The 19,304-nt window shown below is 48.5% G+C and overlaps 1 protein-coding gene across 1 annotated transcript in view; it reads left to right on the top strand.

Annotated features, from left to right (window-relative positions):
• The window catches only part of LOC122923325 (minichromosome maintenance complex binding protein), a 93,344-nt gene extending 74,302 nt beyond the window's left edge, over positions 1–19,042 (top strand). The window contains exons 11-16 of the mRNA XM_044274110.1: positions 10,338–10,455; positions 10,577–10,742; positions 11,883–12,016; positions 13,208–13,372; positions 18,219–18,307; positions 18,434–19,042. Coding sequence (XP_044130045.1) covers positions 10,338–10,455; positions 10,577–10,742; positions 11,883–12,016; positions 13,208–13,372; positions 18,219–18,307; positions 18,434–18,560 — 799 coding nt within the window. The 3' untranslated portion in view covers positions 18,561–19,042. The remainder of the gene's footprint in view (positions 1–10,337; positions 10,456–10,576; positions 10,743–11,882; positions 12,017–13,207; positions 13,373–18,218; positions 18,308–18,433) is intronic.
• The last annotated feature ends 262 nt before the right edge of the window (positions 19,043–19,304 follow it).

Below are 19,304 nucleotides of genomic sequence, written 5' to 3'. Positions count from 1 at the left end.
TTCCTTGTCAGCCCTTCATATCAAAGGGATAGACAACCGAGAGGCAGATTTTTTGAGTAGCCACAAATTTGACCAGAGACAGTGGTCTCTAAATTCGGGGGTTTTCTCCCAGCTAGTGTAGCTTTTGGGGGAGCCCTTGGTGGATCTTTTTTCCACAAAGTGGAACGGAAAAGTGAAAAGTTTTTGTTTGTTTTTTTTTCCTTTTTCGGGGGGATTGATGGTTTTTTACAACCGCGGGACAGGGGTCTGCTCTATGCCTTCCCTCCTCTTCAGTTAATCTCCAGAGTTCTCAAGAAGATAAGGGAAGACAGAGCTTCAGTGATCATTATGGCACAGTTTTGGCCCCATCATGCTTGGTTCACGTGGCTGAGACTTCTTTCGGTCAGGGAGCCTTGTGTGCTACCAGAGATTCCAGAACTGTTGAGCCAGGGCTCAGTCATCCATCCTCTGGTAAAAGGCCTCCACTTGACGGCATGGTTTTTGAAAGGTTGCTACTAGTGCATAGAGGGTTGTCTCTCCCTGTTATTTCTACTTTATTAAAAAGTAGGAAATTGGTAACCACCAGGATCTATGCTAGAACCTGGGCAGCTTTTTTACCTTCCTTGAAATTAATCCTGTTCCACATTGCAGTCTCTCTATTCCCAGGATTTGCATTCTCTTCAAGAAGGGTTGGAAAAAGGTCTATCCCTTAGTATCCCCCTAAAGGTCGTGTGTTTGACACTAGGTTAGCTGCCCATCCTCTTATCATGAGGTTTTGTAAAGCTATTGCTAGGGATATTCCTGCTAGACTTTCTAGAGCCCCCCCCCCCCCCTTGGATTTGAATCTAGTTTTGTATAGCTTGGTAAAAGAGCCGATTGCTGAGTCCTCTATCAGGATGTTGACTGAGGTGTGTTTTCTTGGTAGCCATTACTTCGGCCAGAAGGGTGGGGGAAATTCAGGCCTTTTCCTTCCTGTTCAGGAAGATAGACTTGTCCTTGGGCCAGACCCAGCTTTTCTTCCCAAGGTGGTGTCCAGTTTTCATAAGACTCAGGAGGTAGTTCTTCCATCTTTTTGCCACAATCCCAGATGTTATGAGGAGTTGGAGTTCAGTTATTTGGATGTCAGGTGTGTTTTTAAAGTTCCCTAGCTAGGTGGATTAAGCAGGCTATCTGTCTAACTTATGTTTCCTTGCAGAATACCTACGGGTTGGACAGCGCATTCTACAAGAGCAGTATCCACCTTCTGGGCAGAAAGAGCGAACGCATCGTTCCATGATATTTGCAAGGCGGCTACCTGGTCTTCTGCCCTTACTTTTTATAAGCACTATAGGCTGGACCTTTCCTCTGTTTCTGACCCTTTTTCTGGTCGCAAGGTTCTAAGAGCTGTTATCCCACCCTAAATTTCTATCTCTGGGATCTCTCCTGGTGTTGTCATAGGACGAGGGGGAAAAATGATTTACTCTTACCAGTAATTTGATTTTCCTGAGTCCATGACAGAACTTTTATTTTTCCCTCCCTTTTTTCATGGTGTTGGTGATGGGTCTTGGTTATGGTGCACAGGGTGAGCAGACAAAAAAAAAAGTTTGAATGAAACGTGTGTGGATTCAGATGGATCAGAAGCATGGATTTCGAGGGTGCTCTTGTTTGTCTCTGAAAGCCAGTAAGAGAGGAAGAGACCCCTCTTTCTTAAATATCTGTGGGTTTCCTGTCCTGAGCGGAGGACCCTCTCTCCTGGTGCTGTCATGGATTCGGGAAAATCAAATTACCGGTAAGAGTAATAATCATTTTTTCTGTACTGTGTTTATTGAGGAAAATAAACTGTCAGATGAAATGCAAAATCTAAAAGTGTCCTGTCTGACCCAGAAAGAAGTACAGCAGCGTCTTAAAAAGGTAAAAATAGGCAAATTGCCAGGACCAGATGGCATACACCCCCATAGCCAGACCCTTTTTCTGATACTTAAAGACTCTATACTGACAGGGAGTGTCCCACAGGATTGGCGCATGGCAAATGTGGTGCCAATATTGAAAAAGGGTCCAAAAACAGAGCCTGGAAACTATAGGCCGATAAGTGTAACATCTGTCGTGGGTAAACTGTGTGAAGGTTTTCTTAGAGATGCTATGTTAGAGCATCTTAACGGAAATAAGCAGATACCGCCATATCAGCATGGCTTCATGAGGGATCGGTCATGTCAGACTAATGTAATCAGTTTCTATGAGGAGGTAAGTTCTAGACTTGACAGCGGAGAATCAATGGATGTCGTGTATCTGGACTTCTCCAAAGCATCTGACACTGAACCACATAAAAGGTTAGTGTATAAAATGAGAATGCTCGGACTGGGAGAAAACGTCTGTAAGTGGGTAAGTAACTGGCTGAGGGATAGAAAACAGAGGGTGGGTATTAACGGTACACACTCAGATTGGGTCACTGTCACTAGTGGGGTACCTCAGGGGTCAGTACTGGAGGGGTCACTGTCACTAGTGGGGTACCTCAGGGGTCAGTATTGGAGGGGTCACTGTCACTAGTGGGGTACCTCAGGGGTCAGTACTGGAGGGGTCACTGTCACTAGTGGGGTACCTCAGGGGTCAGTACTGGAGGGGGTCAGTGTTACTAGTGGGGTACCTCAGGGGTCAGTACTGGAGGGGTCACTAGTGGGGTACCTCAGGGGTCAGTACTGGAGGGGTCACTGTCACTAGTGGGGTACCTCAGGGGTCAGTACTGGAGGGGTCACTGTCACTAGTGGGGTACCTCAGGGGTCAGTACTGGAGGGGTCACTGTTACTAGTGGGGTAGCTCAGGGGTCAGTACTGGAGGGGGTCACTGTTACTAGTTGGGTACCACAGGGGTCAGTACTGGAGGGGGTCACTGTTACTAGTGGGGTACCACAGGGGTCAGTACTGGAGGGGGTCACTGTTACTGGTGGGGTACCACAGGGGTCAGTACTGGGCCCTATTCTCCAATATATTAATGATCTTGTAGAGGGGCTGAACAGTTAAATACATTTTTTTGGCAAATGACACTAAACTATGTGAAGTAATTAACACGGAAAAGGACCGTATACTGTATGTATATATATATATATATATACTACAGAGTGTGTGTGTGTGTGTGTATATATATACAGTACAGACCAAAAGTTTGGACACAGCTTCTCATTCAAAGAGTTTTCTTTATTTTCATGACTATGACAATTGTAGATTCACACTGAAGGCATCAAAACTATGAATTATCACATGTGGAATTATATACATAACAAAAATATGTCATATTCTAGGTTCTTCACAGTAGCCACCTTTTGCTTTGATTACTGCTTTGCACACTCTTGGCATTCTCTTGATGAGCTTCAAGAGGTAGTCACCTGAAATGGTCTTCCAACAGTCTTGAAGGAGTTCCCAGAGATGCTTAGCACTTGTTGGCCCTTTTGCCTTCGCTCTGCGGTCCAGCTCACCCCAAACCATCTCGATTGGGTTCAGGTCCGGTGACTGTGGAGGCCAGGTCATCTGGCACAGCACCCCATCACTCTCCTTCATGGTCAAATAGCCCTTACACAGCCTGGAGGTGTTTGGGGTCATTGTCCTGTTGAAAAATAAATGATGGTCCAACTAAACGCAAACCGGATGGAATAGCATGCCGCTGCAAGATGCTGTGGTGGCCATGCTGGTTCAGTATGCTTTCAATAAATCCCCAACAGTGTCACCAGCAAAGCCCCCCCACACCATCACACCTCCTCCTCCATGCTTCACGGTGGGAACCAGGCATGTAGAGTCCATCCGTTCACCTTTTCTGCGTCGCACAAAGACACGGTGGTTGGAACCAAAGATCTCAAATTTGGACTCATCAGACCAAAGCACAGATTTCCACTGGTCTAATGTCCATTCCTTGTGTTCTTTAGCCCAAACAAGTCTCTTCTGCTTGTTGCCTGTCCTTAGCAGTGGTTTCCTAGCAGATCTTCTACCATGAAGGCCTGATTCACACAGTCTCCTCTTACCAGTTGTTCTAGAGATGTGTCTGCTGCTAGAACTCTGGGTGGCATTGACCTGGTCTCTAATCTGAGCTGCTGTTAACCTGCGATTTCTGAGGCTGGTGACTCGGATGAACTTATCCTCCGCAGCAGAGGTGACTCTTGGTCTTCCTTTCCTGGGACGGTCCGCATGTGAGCCAGTTTCTTTGTAGCGCTTGATGGTTTTTGTGACTGCACTTGGGGACACTTTCAAAGTTTTCCCAATTTTTCGCACTGACTGACCTTCAGTTCTTAAAGTAATGATTTTTTCTTGCCATAATACAAATTCTAACAGTCTATTCAGTAGGACTATCAGCTGTGTATCCACCTGACTTCTCCACAACGCAACTGATGGTCCCAACCCCATTTATAAGGCCAGAAATCCCACTTATTACACCTGACAGGGCACACCTGTGAAGTGAAGACCATTTCAGGTGACTACCTCTTGGAGCTCATCAAGAGAATGCCAAGAGTGTGCAAAGCAGTAATCAAAGTAAAAGGCGGCTACTGTGAAGAACCTAGAATATGACATATATTTTTTTTATGTATATAATTCCACATGTGATAATTCATAGTTTTGATGCCTTCAGTGTGAATCTACAATTGTCAGTCATGAAAATAAAGAAAACTCTTTGAATGAGAAGCTGTGTCCAAACTTTTGGTCTGTACTGTATATCTATCATTATTTAATACGGATGTGAAGCTTCTCTCAAGGATTCTGGCTTCAGGCTTTCCAGGGTTATCCCTTCAATTATACATCCAGATCAGAATGGGTTTATTCCAAGTAAGGTTACTACTATTCACCTACATCCCCTATTTGCCAATATTCAGTCTCCCGGGGGGGGACTCCAGCTCCATCCTGGCTTTGGATGCCTCTAGGGCCTTCGACAGGGTGGAGTGGAGATTCTTCTGGAAGGTTTTCGGTAGGATGGGATTTGGAGATGGGATTCAGTCTCTCCCTTGGCGAGACTGAATTTTAGGGTTTTGACACCTAGTTTTACCTTGTCGGGTATATAAAGAATTTTTTTTTTACGGATTAAAAGAAAAATTATGCAAACGATATTCACCCGAGAGATGGACATAAACATCTCAAAAAGAGTTCAATCAAGAACCTGATTATTTTGTGCAATCAGTAAAACAGGGTACAGGCGTTTATGCAAAAATATAAATGGTTTATTTACAATAGGTTAAAATACAAACAAAAATGAATCAACATAAATTTCAATAATATACAATGATATGCAATACCCAGAATTCACCACTATATGATACCAACAAAACACTACTCAGCCAACACAAGAATATGATGCAATACAGCTTTAAATCTGTGAGATATACAATCAATGGATTATGCGGAAAACTCAATCAAGAGGATGACCGATACGAGCCCTTGCTCTGCCCAAAAATGATGACCAATCTCAGATAATGGTAGTATTGCAACAAATTTTATACATTATTGGCTTGATATCAAACTAGGGAATATAAATATTCCCAACAGAGTTTCTCCAATATTATCCCCTTTATTCAGTTATATGCATCGTAACTGAAATCTGCGAAAATATTGATGTAGCAACTAACGTTATAGGTCCGCAAATGAGCGGGTATCTGGCAAAGTATCAAGTTAATTAATTTAGATCAATACTACATAAAACAAAAATATACATTACCCAAGGGTCAAGTGATGTGCAGAGTCTTGGGGCAGCCAGCTCTTAAGAGGTTTTTTTCGATAATCCAAATGATTCTCCAGAAATCTATAATCCAAATGTTTTCATTTTCTTTTTCCTTTTTCTTTTTTCCTCTGGTATGTGGTTTCTTAACCCAAAATTTATCAGCTGAACACGCCCTCCGAATTTGGAACTTTCCAATCATTGTTGGATGGGTGTGTGCATTGATAAGGAGCATGACATCATAATACTACCCAGAATGCACTTTTGCTACTGATGTAGTATTAACTGCTCATATCTAGGTGGTACTGTTGTATAAGCTATAAGCATCATACCATTAAGGGTTAACTCATACATGCCTGATATTTTCAATACTTCACACCTCTGACATCTGGAGTCCTTGTCTGAGGGCCGAGGGACAAACTTTGATACATGAATATATACTTTGAGGAACATCTAGACCATTCTCACACTGTAGAATTCATGTTCAGATAAGAAATACAATGGAACCTCAGAATCTGTAGGTGTAATGTATCTTCTAACCGTCTAAATGTATAATATATTGATACAATAACACTAGCTCTCTGAACGGCGCAGTAATCTTCCCATGGACTTACTTTGGCCTACATGAAAATCCATACAAAATAGTGACTATAAATCAACATTGCTCTTAAAGGCAATGAATACCCATTATAATGAAAAGCACAACAGCCTTGAATAGGGGGACTCGCCCAGGTTGCCCATTATCCCCATTTGAGATCTGTATTGAGCCCTTGGCCATCAGGCAGGACACTAGAATTGGAGGGTCGCATTCCTTTATGTGCAGATGATTTATTCTTTATAGAGCATACTGACACTACTCTTCCAGGAGTCATCCGAATAGTTAATTCCTTTGGCAGGGTTTCAGGCCTAGATAAAAACACTGGTAGTTTTGTACCCTCCAGCGAGGGCTTTTTGAGTAAGTCTCCTACTCCTTCCAATACTTAGGTATGATTATATCCCAGAAGATTTCTTACAGCTTGATCTGATCCCACGGTTGAATTGGTGTTTGGCTTTGTCTCCCCTTCTCTCGAGCTAATAGAGTATCCCTGGTTAAGGTGGTGACCCGACCCCAACTCCTCTATATTCTTAGGAACTCCCCCGTATGGATAGAGGACAAGTATTTCTAACTTATGGAAAGAATGATTAATGACTTGCTGTGGGGAAGAAAGAGGGTAAGGCTTGAAGTGGCATATTTCTATAGCCCGATGGAGCATGGGGGTTTGAATCTTCCCTACTTCAAGGGCTATTTTACAGCTGGGCAGTTATAGTTATATCGTGAATGGGAGAAAAGTGCATTGTCTACGACTTTGTGGCCTCTGCAGAGGGGTCCCTGACACTAGTGTACTGCCTCTCTTTGGACTTACCTAAGCCTACAATATTCAGGGCGTGTAGGAAGCAGCTACAGAAGTACTCTGCTCAGAAGCGGACTGACATTAGTGATGTCCGCAGTACAGAACCGCGCGCTTTACAACTCCCTGCCGCTAATGAGCCTCCAGCTGCTATTAGGGCGCTGCGTCAGCACCTAGAGGCTCGGTCGGCCCACCCTTTGGCACTTCCAGGTCCAGTTTATTGACTTTCGAGTTCTCCTCAGTGTCCCTGTGCCGAAGGAAGCCGGCAGCACGAGCGCGTCCTTCACTCACTGTGCCTGCGCCGAATACTAAAAGGGACAGCACTGGCGCGGGATTTACGGCACACTAAGGAGTACTTTAAAGTCAATCAGCTGGAGGTGCTAAAGGGTGGGCAGACCGAGCCTCTAGGTGCTGACGCAGCGCCCTAATAGCAGCTGGAGGCTCATTAGCGGCAGGGAGTTGTAAAGCGCACTGTTGTGTACGGCTCACATGGCTAACGGCGGTCGGCTACAGAACGGTATTTCTTACGACAGAAACCCTTTAAGTTCGATTTCACACAACTTTAATCATGTCTTGATACAATTTAATATTTTGCACAGGTTTCATGTTACGCCCTTATGGCCTAATAAATGTGGGTTAAGAGCGAGTTGTAATTGTCCGCGGTGGGAGTTACCCGGCGCAGACATCTGCTCGTGTCCAAGACGAAGGCTGTTGGAGCGCCATTAATAGTTTCCTCGTCCATAAGTTGAGATTGCAGATTCCTTTTATGGTAGAATGTTGGGTAATTACCCATAAGGGTCCATTCACACGTCAGTAGTTTTACCTTTCCAGATAAATGTTCCTTTTTTTTTTTTTTGCGGATCCGTTTTTCAGTACAACCTTCCGTTTTTTTTACTAAAGTGCTTCCGAATCCATTCCGCGTTTCCTTTATTCAGTTTTTTAGTTTTATTTTTTCCATCCATTTTCCTGTCAACGGATCTGCAAAATCGGATGACATTCGGATGGTTTTGTGCATGTTGAATGTACAACGGACCCAAAAAACATACAAAGTAGGACAAGCTTAATTTTTTTTCAGGATCCGCATACTTGAAAATGGGAAAACGGATTCCGTGATTCGGACAGCACTATGATTGGTGTCCGCATTTGTGCAGCGGCGATTGAAATTGATGGATCCGAAAAAACGTTCCGATTTAAATCAGAACGGAAATGGAGTGTTATAACGGGCGTGTGAATGGACCCTAAATACAAGTTTCTGGCTAGACTTCTGACCGCTCGGGCCTGGTCTTCACGATATGTTCCAGAGCCCAACACATGGATACATTTGGTTATAAAAGTAAAGAATTATGAAAATATTCTCTAAGCAAAGAAATGGACGGAGATATGGGAGGCTTGGGCTGCTGGACCGCCATCCCTTATCTTTCTGATTCTGTTTTACATTTTTTTGTTCTTTCCTTCTTAGTTTTTCCTTTTTCCTCTTGTTTCTTCTTTCCCGAGTGATCGAGGGATCTGAGATGCATCGCAAGGGAGTGGTTTACGGGGAAAATAAAGTACATACATTTTGTATTTGAATTATGATTAAAAATGTATAATGTCATTTTCTAATAAAGATATATATATAAAAAAAAAAAGTGATACCACTAGGAAAGGGTTAAGGAAGTGGCCAGATCTCTGGAAGCAGCATGTAGGTATGGCTGTGGTGTCGGAGCAGCTCCCCCGCCGGTCGGGCTCAGGTGAGACTGGATGGACCATGCGCTCTTCTCCAGCTGTCATTCCTCTGTGTACTGGCCAAGGCGGCAGTCTCGGACTGTCATTCCTCTGTGTACTGGCCATGGCGGCAGTCTCGGACTGTCATTCCTCTGTGTACTGGCCATGGCGGCAGTCTCGGACTGTCATTCCTCTGTGTACTGGCCATGGCGGCAGTCTCGGACCTCATCTCCACAATCTCCGTCTCATTAGAGTGATTCTTTGGCGGTCTCCCTGTTGATGTATGACTGTGTGTGTATCCTCAGCTAGTGAGTCTGGCAGGCTCGGACTGGCCCACAGGGGAATCCCCCGGTGGGCCCCTGAGCAAGGTGGGCCCCTAGTCTCCCACCCCCTGCACAAGTGGCACATTAGATTTAGTGCACTACATACATATAATGTACAGCACCTCAACCAGCTCATGTTCATATAAAAATGTTTGGTTATTTATTATATTTGAATGTATCCGTACGGTGGGCCCCCAAAATACATTTTTCTGGTGGGCCCTTGGTACCCCAGTCCGACACTGCTTTCCCCAGGAGCCTTCTACTTGTACCTCAGATTATGGTCACAGCCAAAGTGTCTCCATCTCCAGTAGCTGGACGCCTGGGTTTGACATGGCAGATATAAACTATTAAAATCTTCAACCCGCACGTGGGGTGTCCCAGAGGTGCGCAGAGACATGTCCCCGTCACCACCGCTACTTTTATACATTTGGTGCAACTTGCACCCTTTTGCTTCTATGAGAAGATTAGAAAATTCTGTTTTACCAAATTAGAACATGTTGTTTTCAGGGTCTAAATCCTTCGGCCATTCCTTCTGCGAGTCGTAGTCCACAGTGTAGGGCCCTGAAAACGGATGGGTGTCCACGGGGCTTATTGGGCGGCCTTTTTAACCCTAAACTGGCAATACATTGCAGTTTTCTGTGTGTTTTATTGCACCCGATTGTATCCTGTTTTGTGATATCTCCTGAATGTGTTATTTTAGCAGCTCTTTAATTTGACAGTTATTTAAGAGAAATGAGGACTTTGGCCCCAAAACCGCCACCAGGCCGATGACGAGGTCACACTGGTGTCTCTCCGTGTCCAGGAAGGTTCATCGTGACGCAGGAAAAGCTCTTTGAATGAGAAGAACACTTTTTTTGTGAGAGCCCGTTTTTTGCGGGACAAATTAGAGTTTTGAATGGAACCATTTAATGGTTCATAAAATGTATGGAGAAAAAAAAATTGTGTGGTTGAACTGGGAAAAAAAAATAATTCGAACTTAGTTTTTAAAAATATTTTTTCAAAGCTTATTCGCAGCACCGAGCAATATTTCCCAGAGGTCCCCCACTTGGAGACCTCTGTCCTAACCCCCGGCTCTCACTTCAGTCACATTTTTTCTGTATTCTGCTGAATCTGGGTCCCATTGTGAACCTGTCACCGTCATGGAGGTTGGTGTGGTGGTCTGTACGTGGTCATGACAGGTTCTCTTTAAGTCGTGCGTAGACGAGAAGACGTTTGGCTCGGTCTCCTCGCTCAGTAGCCATGTGGTGCAGTAACGTTTTTGGTCTCTGATCGTTGACAGATATGCACGGAGAGACGTTCTTCCCCTGGGGAAATTCTCCCTGAACCTCAGCGGTTGTCCGCGAAACGGTGGCTTCACCCAACATTTTTATCGTGTCCTGCAGCAAATTGTAGCTGTGGTAAGTCAGTATATGTGGTGCGATAAATGGTTGTACATCAGTCCAGAAAAATCCCACGCTGTGCCCTCGTGAAGTATCCTGATAGTGTTTTTTTTTGTTTTGTTTTTTTCTCCTTCTGCAGTCTCATTATCTTCCAATGACCATAGAAAACATGAACACAATACGCTTCATTCCCTGCAAAGATTACTCAGCAAACCGTCTGGTGAGTGGCCTCCTGCAGCTGCCGTCACACACACTGCTGGTGGTAGATGAGACCGTCCTGGAGCAGGGCCAGCTCGACACAGCAGGTTAGTGGATGAGGGGCTGGCCGGGCATGGCAGGTGAGGGGCTGGCCGGGCATGGCAGGTGAGGGGCTGGCCGGGCATGGCAGGTGAGGGGCTGGCCGGGCATGGCAGGTGAGGGGCTGGCCGGGCATGGCAGGTGAGGGGCTGGCCGGTCATGGCAGGTGAGGGGCTGGCAGGTCATGGCAGGTGAGGGGCTGGCCGGTCATGGCAGGTGAGGGGCTGGCCGGTCATGGCAGGTGAGGGGCTGGCCGGTCATGGCAGGTGAGGGGCTGGCCGGTCATGGCAGGTGAGGGGAGGGTTGACAAGGAATGGCAGGTGAGGGGCTGGCCGACAGGGAATGGCAGGTGAGGGGCTGGCCGACAGGGAATGGCAGGTGAGGGGCTGGCCGACAGGGAATGGCAGGTGAGGGGCTGGCCGACAGGGAATGGCAGGTGAGGGGCTGGCCGACAGGGAATGGCAGGTGAGGGGAGGGTTGACAGGGAATGGCAGGTGAGGGGAGGGTTGACAGGGAATGGCAGGTGAGGGGCTGGCCGACAGGGAATGGCAGGTGAGGGGCTGGCCGACAGGGAATGGCAGGTGAGGGGAGGGTTGACAGGGAATGGCAGGTGAGGGGAGGGTTGACAGGGAATGGCAGGTGAGGGGCTGGCCGACAGGGAATGGCAGGTGAGGGGAGGGTTGACAGGGAATGGCAGGTGAGGGGAGGGTTGACAGGGAATGGCAGGTGAGGGGCTGGCCGACAGGGAATGGCAGGTGAGGGGAGGGTTGACAGGGAATGGCAGGTGAGGGGAGGGTTGACAGGGAATGGCAGGTGAGGGGAGGGTTGACAGGGAATGGCAGGTGAGGGGAGGGTTGACAGGGAATGGCAGGTGAGGGGAGGGTTGACAGGGAATGGCAGGTGAGGGGAGGGTTGACAGGGAATGGCAGGTGAGGGGCTGGCCGGTCATGGCAGGTGAGGGGCTGGCCGGTCATGGCAGGTGAGGGGAGGGTTGACAGGGAATGGCAGGTGTGGGGCTGGCCGGTCATGGCAGGTGAGGGGAGGGTTGACAGGGAATGGCAGGTGAGGGGCTGGCCAGTCATGGCAGGCGAGGGGAGGCCGGGTTACTAATATTCCTTAGTGCTTATAATCATCTATCTGTTCTTTAGGAGTCCGCAATTTGACTGCCCTGGGTAACCTGATCACCTGGCAGAAGGTGGACTACGACTTCAGTTACCATCAGATGGAATTCCCCTGTAATATTAATGTCCTGGTTGCCTCAGAGGGCAGGTCGCTGCTTCCAGTGAGTGTTCCTTCCTTTTCGACCTGCTGCCCCACAGAGCTGCTTGTTTTCAGTGGCTGTCCTGTCCTTGTTGTCCCAGGTCTCCAGCCTAGAGCGGTGTCTTCTGCTCCTGTCTCTTATATCAGAAGGAAGGTCTGTAAAGTGTCTGACAGACTGAATGCTAACACAATGCTCCCCTCCAGCAGCGCACATCAAGCTCTGCTGCACCTCGGTCTGTGGGGATCATTCCATCTTCATCCATTATGACATTTCCTACAATGTAAATTCTTTCTCATTAATGTCCCCGAGTTATTGCGGCCGGAGGTCACTGCTCCCACTGCCTCTGAGACACTGAATTCTTGCAGTTATGAACATGTCCACTGTTCTGCTGCTGTGGTCAGTGGTTCCACCTTTTTTTTTGGATAATGGACGTATCTAGATTCCACTCAAATACATGAGGGGAATAGAGAAAAGAGCGAGAGGGGCGCACAATAGGGTAGTATGTTCGGTGCGGAGTCTGGAGGCTCGCCTGATGGGGTTGTGCGAATATAGGCACAACCCTACTGTAAACTTGTGTACATGACACCTTTATGCCGGGACTGCAGCCGCAGACAGTTTACTTTTGGATAGGATGTCCAGTCCCCCAAAGGATACTTGCAACGGAAGAGGTTCTGCTGCGGCGCAAAATCACCGGTGGAGAGGGTCTTATTAGATAAATTCTTCTTTTTTAATTAAAGGAAGCGCATAAATAGCAAACACTTCCCCTTCACAACCTGATGAAGGCGTTGTTTTCTATTTATGCGCTTCCTTTAATTAAAAAAGAAGAATTTATCTAATAAGACCCTCTCCACCGGTGATTTTGCGCCAAAGCAGAACCTCTTCCGTTGCAAGTGGTTCCACCTTGGCTGCTTTGTCGACTGGAGTCTGAGGTTGGTGGCCTCCTTAGAGCCTTGGACTGCTGCTCTGCTTGTGAATGCATTGAGGGAGGGTATGGAGAGCTGATGAAGTTTATGGCCAGAAGAATCTGAACCAACAGTAAGTGCAGCCTGGACGGGGGCTTTGATTGGTTTACCCCCAGAGACAGTCTGAGCTGTGGATGAGGTAGCAGGAAGCGATGGGTGCAGGTATAAGTCCACGTTACTGAGGTGACCAGAACTGGTTGCTGAATTCCATTTCCCCCTGATGATCCATAGTCTGTGCTTTCTCTTTCAGTCAGACTGCCACGTGCACCTGAAGCCACAGCTGTGTCCACCCAGCCTGGAGCAGTACACCGAGGCCCTGATGTCCGCCACCCTCCCTTCCCTGCTCAACAAGTTCCGCATGTACCTGAGTCTTCTACAAAATATGGATTACAACATCTCTGACGAGGTCACCAAGGTAACAAAGAGTTGATGATGCTATGAACGTCCAGATGCTCCACTCTCCTGTCGTCAGTTTTTCACGTCTGTCTTGTGACTGCAAATGCTGAACAGAAAGGAGCAATCCTGATATTAGGCCCTGTTCAGACTATGTTCTCCTCCTGATAGCCACTGAATTAGCCCTTTCAGTATGGACAGCTACGTAACCCGGTCTGGCCGCCAGATCAGAGCTTGTTCTCCTGTGTAGACAGGCGGTCAGTCCTCCCTGCATGGAGGTCTACCCACCAACTGCAGGTTCACATCAGCTGCTATTATATCCCTTCTGATAGCTTCCTGCTGATGAAGATATCATATGCTTTACCCGATAGGCTGGGACTGCACTGATTAGCAGCAGAGGTTTCACTGTGTATACCAGGGGTCGGCCACCTGCACCATGTGTGCCAGAGGAGACCTGCACACCGTTTTCTGCTGGCGGGCCAGCTGTCGCCAAACAACAGCAAAACTTTTCAGTCCTGTGACCATTTGTTAGTTGCCCCACCGCCGCGCTTTAGCTTTTAATGAAAAGAACCTTCAGATGTGCCACACATGCCACGTCTGCTAGGACCACCTTCACACTTCCTACCTTGGCCCCCAAAGAGATTGGAACTCTGCTACGCTACTGCCTGCTTGCTTACCTAACTACACTGCTCCTCCTCAGGACTGCCACAGATTAAGAAAGGTATGTGAATGGACTGGTGTTTGGGAGGAGGATGGTGCACCTGGGGAGATGGAGGAATGAGGACTTTGACCACATCGGAGAGGGGAATATGGTGAGATTGGGGGAAATGGAGGAATGAGCATTGTGACCAGATCGGGGGAGGCTGGTGAGCTTGTGAAGATGGAGGAATGAGCACTGTGACCAGATCGGAGGTGGGGAGAGGATGGTGAGCTTGTGGAGATGGAGGAATAATCACTGTGACCAGATCGGATGAGGGGGGAGGATGATGAGCTTGGGGAGATGGAGCAATGAGCTCTGTGACCAGATCGGAGGAGGGGGAGTATGGTGAGCTTGTGGAGATGGAGGAATGAGCTCTGTGACCAGATCGGAGGAGGGGTGAGGATGGTCAGAGGAGGGGGGAGGATGGTGAGCTTGTGGAGATGGAGGAATGAGCTCTGTGACCAGATCGGAGGAGGGGAGAGGATGGTCGGAGGAGGGGGGAGGATGGTGAGCTTGTGGAGATGGAGGAATGAGCTCTGTGACCAGATCGGAGGAGGGGGGAGGATGGTGAGCTTGTGGAGATGGAGGAATGAGCTCTGTGACCAGATCGGAGGAGGGGAGAGGATGGTCGGAGGAGGGGGGAGGATGGTGAGCTTGTGGAGATGGAGGAATGAGCTCTGTGACCAGATCGGAGGAGGGGGGAGGATGGTGAGCTTGTGGAGATGGAGGAATGAGCTCTGTGACCAGATCGGAGGAGGGGAGGAGGATGGTCGGAGGTGGGGAGAGGATGGTGAGCTTGTGGAGATGGAGGAATAATCACTGTGACCAGATCGGAGGAGGGGGGAGGATGATGAGCTTGGGGAGATGGAGGAATGAGCTCTGTGGACCAGATCGGAGGAGGGGGAGTATGGTGAGCTTGTGGAGATGGAGGAATGAGCTCTGTGACCAGATCGGAGGAGGGGAGAGGATGGTCGGAGGAGGGGGGAGGATGGCGAGCTTGTGGAGATGGAGGAATGAGCTCTGTGACCAGATCGGAGGAGGGGGAGTATGGTGAGCTTGTGGAGATGGAGGAATGAGCTCTGTGACCAGATCGGAGGAGGGGAGAGTATGGTCGGAGGAGGGGGGAGGATGGTGAGCTTGTGGAGATGGAGGAATGAGCTCTGTGACCAGATCGGAGGAGGGGGGGAGGATGGTGAGCTTGGGGAGATGGAGGAATGAGCTCTGTGACCAGATCGGAGGAGGGGGGAGGATGGTGAGCTTGTGGAAATGGAGGAATGAGCTCTGTGACCAGATCGGAGGTGGGGAGAGGATGGTGAGCTTGTGGGGATGGAGGAATGAGCTCTGTGACCAGATCGGAGGAGGGGGAGGATGGTGAGCTTGGGGAGATGGAGGAATGAGCTCTGTGACCAGATCGGAGGTGGGGAGAGGATGGTGAGCTTGTGGACATGGAGGAAGGAGCTCTGTGACCAGATCGGAGGAGGGGGAGGATGGTGAGCTTGTGGAGATGGAGGAATGAGCTCTGTGACCAGATCGGAGGAGGGGGGAGGATGGTGAGCTTGTGGAGATGGAGGAATGAGCACTGTGACCAGATCGGAGGTGGGGTGAGGATGGTGAGCTTGTGGAGATGGAGGAATGAGCATTGTGACCAGATCGGAGGAGGGGGAGGATGGTGAGCTTGGGGAGATGGAGGAATGAGCTCTGTGACCAGATCGGAGGAGGGGAGAGGATGGTCGGAGGAGGGGGGAGGATGGTGAGCTTGTGGAGATGGAGGAATGAGCTCTGTGACCAGATCGGAGGAGGGGAGAGGATGGTCGGAGGTGGGGAGAGGATGGTGAGCTTGTGGAGATGGAGGAATAATCACTGTGACTAGATCGGAGGAGGGGGGAGGATGATGAGCTTGGGGAGATGGAGGAATGAGCTCTGTGACCAGATCGGAGGAGGGGGAGTATGGTGAGCTTGTGGAGATGGAGGAATGAGCTCTGTGACCAGATCGGAGGAGGGGAGAGGATGGTCGGAGGTGGGGAGAGGATGGTGAGCTTGTGGAGATGGAGGAATGAGCTCTGTGACCAGATCGGAGGAGGGGGGGAGGATGGTGAGCTTTGGGAGATGGAGGAATGAGCTCTGTGACCAGATCGGAGGAGGGGGGAGGATGGTGAGCTTGTGGAAATGGAGGAATGAGCTCTGTGACCAGATCGGAGGAGGGGGAGGATGGTGAGCTTGGGAGATGGAGGAATGAGCTCTGTGACCAGATCGGAGGAGGGGAGAGGATGGTGAGCTTGTGGAGATGGAGGAATGAGCTCTGTGACCAGATAGGAGGAGGGGGAGGATGGTGAGCTTGTGGAGATGGAGGAATAATCACTGTGACCAGATCGGAGGAGGGGGGAGGATGGTGAGCTTGTGGAGATGGAGGAATGAGCACTGTGACCAGATCGGAGGAGGGGGAGGATGGTGAGCTTGGGGAGATGGAGGAATGAGCTCTGTGACCAGATCGGAGGAGGGGGAGGATGGTGAGCTTGTGGAGATGGAGGAATGAGCTCTGTGACCAGATCGGAGGAGGGGGGAGGATGGTGAGCTTGTGGAGATGGAGGAATAATCACTGTGACCAGATCGGAGGAGGGGGGAGGATGGTGAGCTTGTGGAGATGGAGGAATGAGCTCTGTGACCAGATTGGAGGAGGGGGGAGGATGGTGAGCTTGGGGAGATGGCGTAATGAGCACTTACTAATTTGGGGAGCGGGCAGTGGTGAGCCTGAAAACGATTGTGGGGGTGGTGAATAGGCTCTCTGACTATTTTTGGGGGTTAGGATGGTTAGTCTGAATGGGGGGGGGGGGGGGACTGGATGGGATTGGTGCATGGGGGTTGAGCTCTGTTATTGTTGGTGTAACTGGTATATGGGGCACCAGTGTATGGTGGACAGTGGTGGGGGGAGCAGCCATCAGTCAGTTTGAGGGCAGCTCTCCCCCACCATCTGTAAGTATACGTTTGGTGGGGGCCCCATCTATTAGTTCCTTAGGGGGATTCAGAGGAGCAGTGACATGCTTTACATCCATATATTTGCCTGAAGGCAATTTTTCTAGAAAGTAGTTGGAAACCTCTTTAAATGGTGCGAGTACGGCATTTTTGGGATGTAGCGGGTAAATACCCGCTCAAATGTATTTTATCACTTGATGCCATTGTAGGACCATACAGATAGGACTCTGCAAAGCCAGAGGCATCATGGCGAATGCAGGTTGTATTGTGAGAACCATATGAGAGGGGAGGAATTGCCCAAGCAGGGAATGCTCTTTATAGTGGCCTTTCCTGCAGGCAGCAATCCAACATGGCCGTGCATGCTGCCGTCTCTGGACCGATTCATGACGTCAGCAGTGGCATGTTATCACTGGTATTACCTCGGAGGTAATGTAAAAATTCTAGAACTGAACGTCCCTGCCGGGTGTCCTGCATGTACCGCTCTGTGCCACAGAACCGTGGACACCTCCTAGCACCCAGCTCTGCTATGTGGCAATGTGGTTTGTATTGCATTATACAGTAAATTGCTGTGAATTTTCTGTGCTGAATCCACACCAAACGGCAATACCACAGTGTGAATCCACCCTTAGGCCTGAATTCGGACGCGATGTGTGGAGCAAGCGTAGCATCTGGTGTGAATCCTGACCCAATGGTTCTGTGCACGATGGTCGTTTTCCATGCATCCTCCTTATGTTCAGCAGGTTCTGTATTGTGTGTTTCATGCAACTCTGGCTCCATAGACATTAATGGGGCTTGTGTGTTTTTCACTGATGGTTGCTAGGAGATGTTGAGGGTTATTCTTCAGTTTTTCTTCACGCGCATGAAAAATATCTGTAATCCAGATACAATCCAGACGGCAAAAAATCACACTGAACGCAATCACAGAAAACGTATTCAACATGTGAGCAAAACCATGTGTTTATCCCTGAAGAGATCCCGAAGCAATCCATATCGCTCATGTGAAAGAGGCCTTAGTCCAGTTTCACGTATACGCTATTTGGATAACATGGCTACGCAGGTTTAGAACTATATGTAGACTGATGTAGACTCTTCACCTCGGGGCTCCTTCTACGGCCCTTGTGTTTCTCGATGAAGATCCAGCTTTTCCATGCTTTGTCGTTTCTCACTTCTCGGGCTCAGTGTTTTGTGCTTTCTTCAGGCTGTGGAAGATGATTTTGTAGACATGAGGAAAGGTGACCCGCAGAGCATCAGCGCAGACGACCTGCATCGGTTGCTGGTGGTAGCTCGGTGAGTGAGTCCCAGGGCAGAGTGGACTTTTGGGGGCATTTATTACTCAGTTTTGGGGGGTTTTCCCCAGCGACATGTAATATTAGTCTTTGGTTCTATGATGTGTGATCGATCCCCTCTTTGCAGGTTGCTGTCACTCGGCACTGGTCAAACCTCGTTGTCTCGCGAGACGTGGCTCCGAGCCAAAGAGCTGGAATTACAAAGAAAGAATCGACTGCAGGATCAGAAGTATCTGAATGGCAACGAACTGTGATCCTGGCAGAGGTTCCCCTCCATCTATAATGGATGTGCTGTCCGCTCCCTCCTGTGCTGGACGCCTCCTGACAAACTAAGGGGGAGATTAAGTGGTGGTAAAAAGTCACAAGTGCCACTTTTGAAAAAATTGTTGCATCTCCACTTTTTTGCAGTTCTCGCCACTTTTTTAAAAGGGGGTGTGACAAGGGCCGGTCTGGGGGCATGATCAGCCTCAAATTTATAATCATATGGAGCCAGAAATCTACGCCAGCTCTGGTTAGGTGCACGGACTACAGGGGTCTGCGCCTAATTTATGAGGAGGCATGTGACGCATCATAAATTGGGCGCATCCTCCAGCGGCGCAGGGAGATCAAGCCAAGCACAGAAAGCGCCAGTCTTCATAAATCTCCCCCTTAGTCTTTGTTGCTGTTGGTTTTAGATTCTTGCATTTGTTTCTAGAGAGGTTATTTTTTGCTATTAAAATGTTAACAATAGATTATTGATCTCTTGCAATGAACTCGCGTCTTTTCCAACGTTCAGAGACGGATCCAGGATATAATTATTCATTAAAGGGGTTTTCTGAGATCCTAATACTGATGACTTATCCTCAGGAGGTTGGTGGGGCTCCAAGTCCTGAAACCTCTGCTGATTAGCTGTTTAAAGAGGCCATGGCACTCTAGTGGGCTCTGCAGCCTAGTCCTTGGCCAGCTCACTCACATTTAGGTGGATGGGGATAATCTGCAATATCGAGCACAGCCGCTCT

The sequence above is a fragment of the Bufo gargarizans genome, unplaced genomic scaffold (genome assembly GCF_014858855.1).
Source record: "Bufo gargarizans isolate SCDJY-AF-19 unplaced genomic scaffold, ASM1485885v1 original_scaffold_1468_pilon, whole genome shotgun sequence".
NCBI lineage: Eukaryota > Metazoa > Chordata > Amphibia > Anura > Bufonidae > Bufo > Bufo gargarizans.
This window is presented reverse-complemented; position numbering and strand designations above follow the sequence as displayed.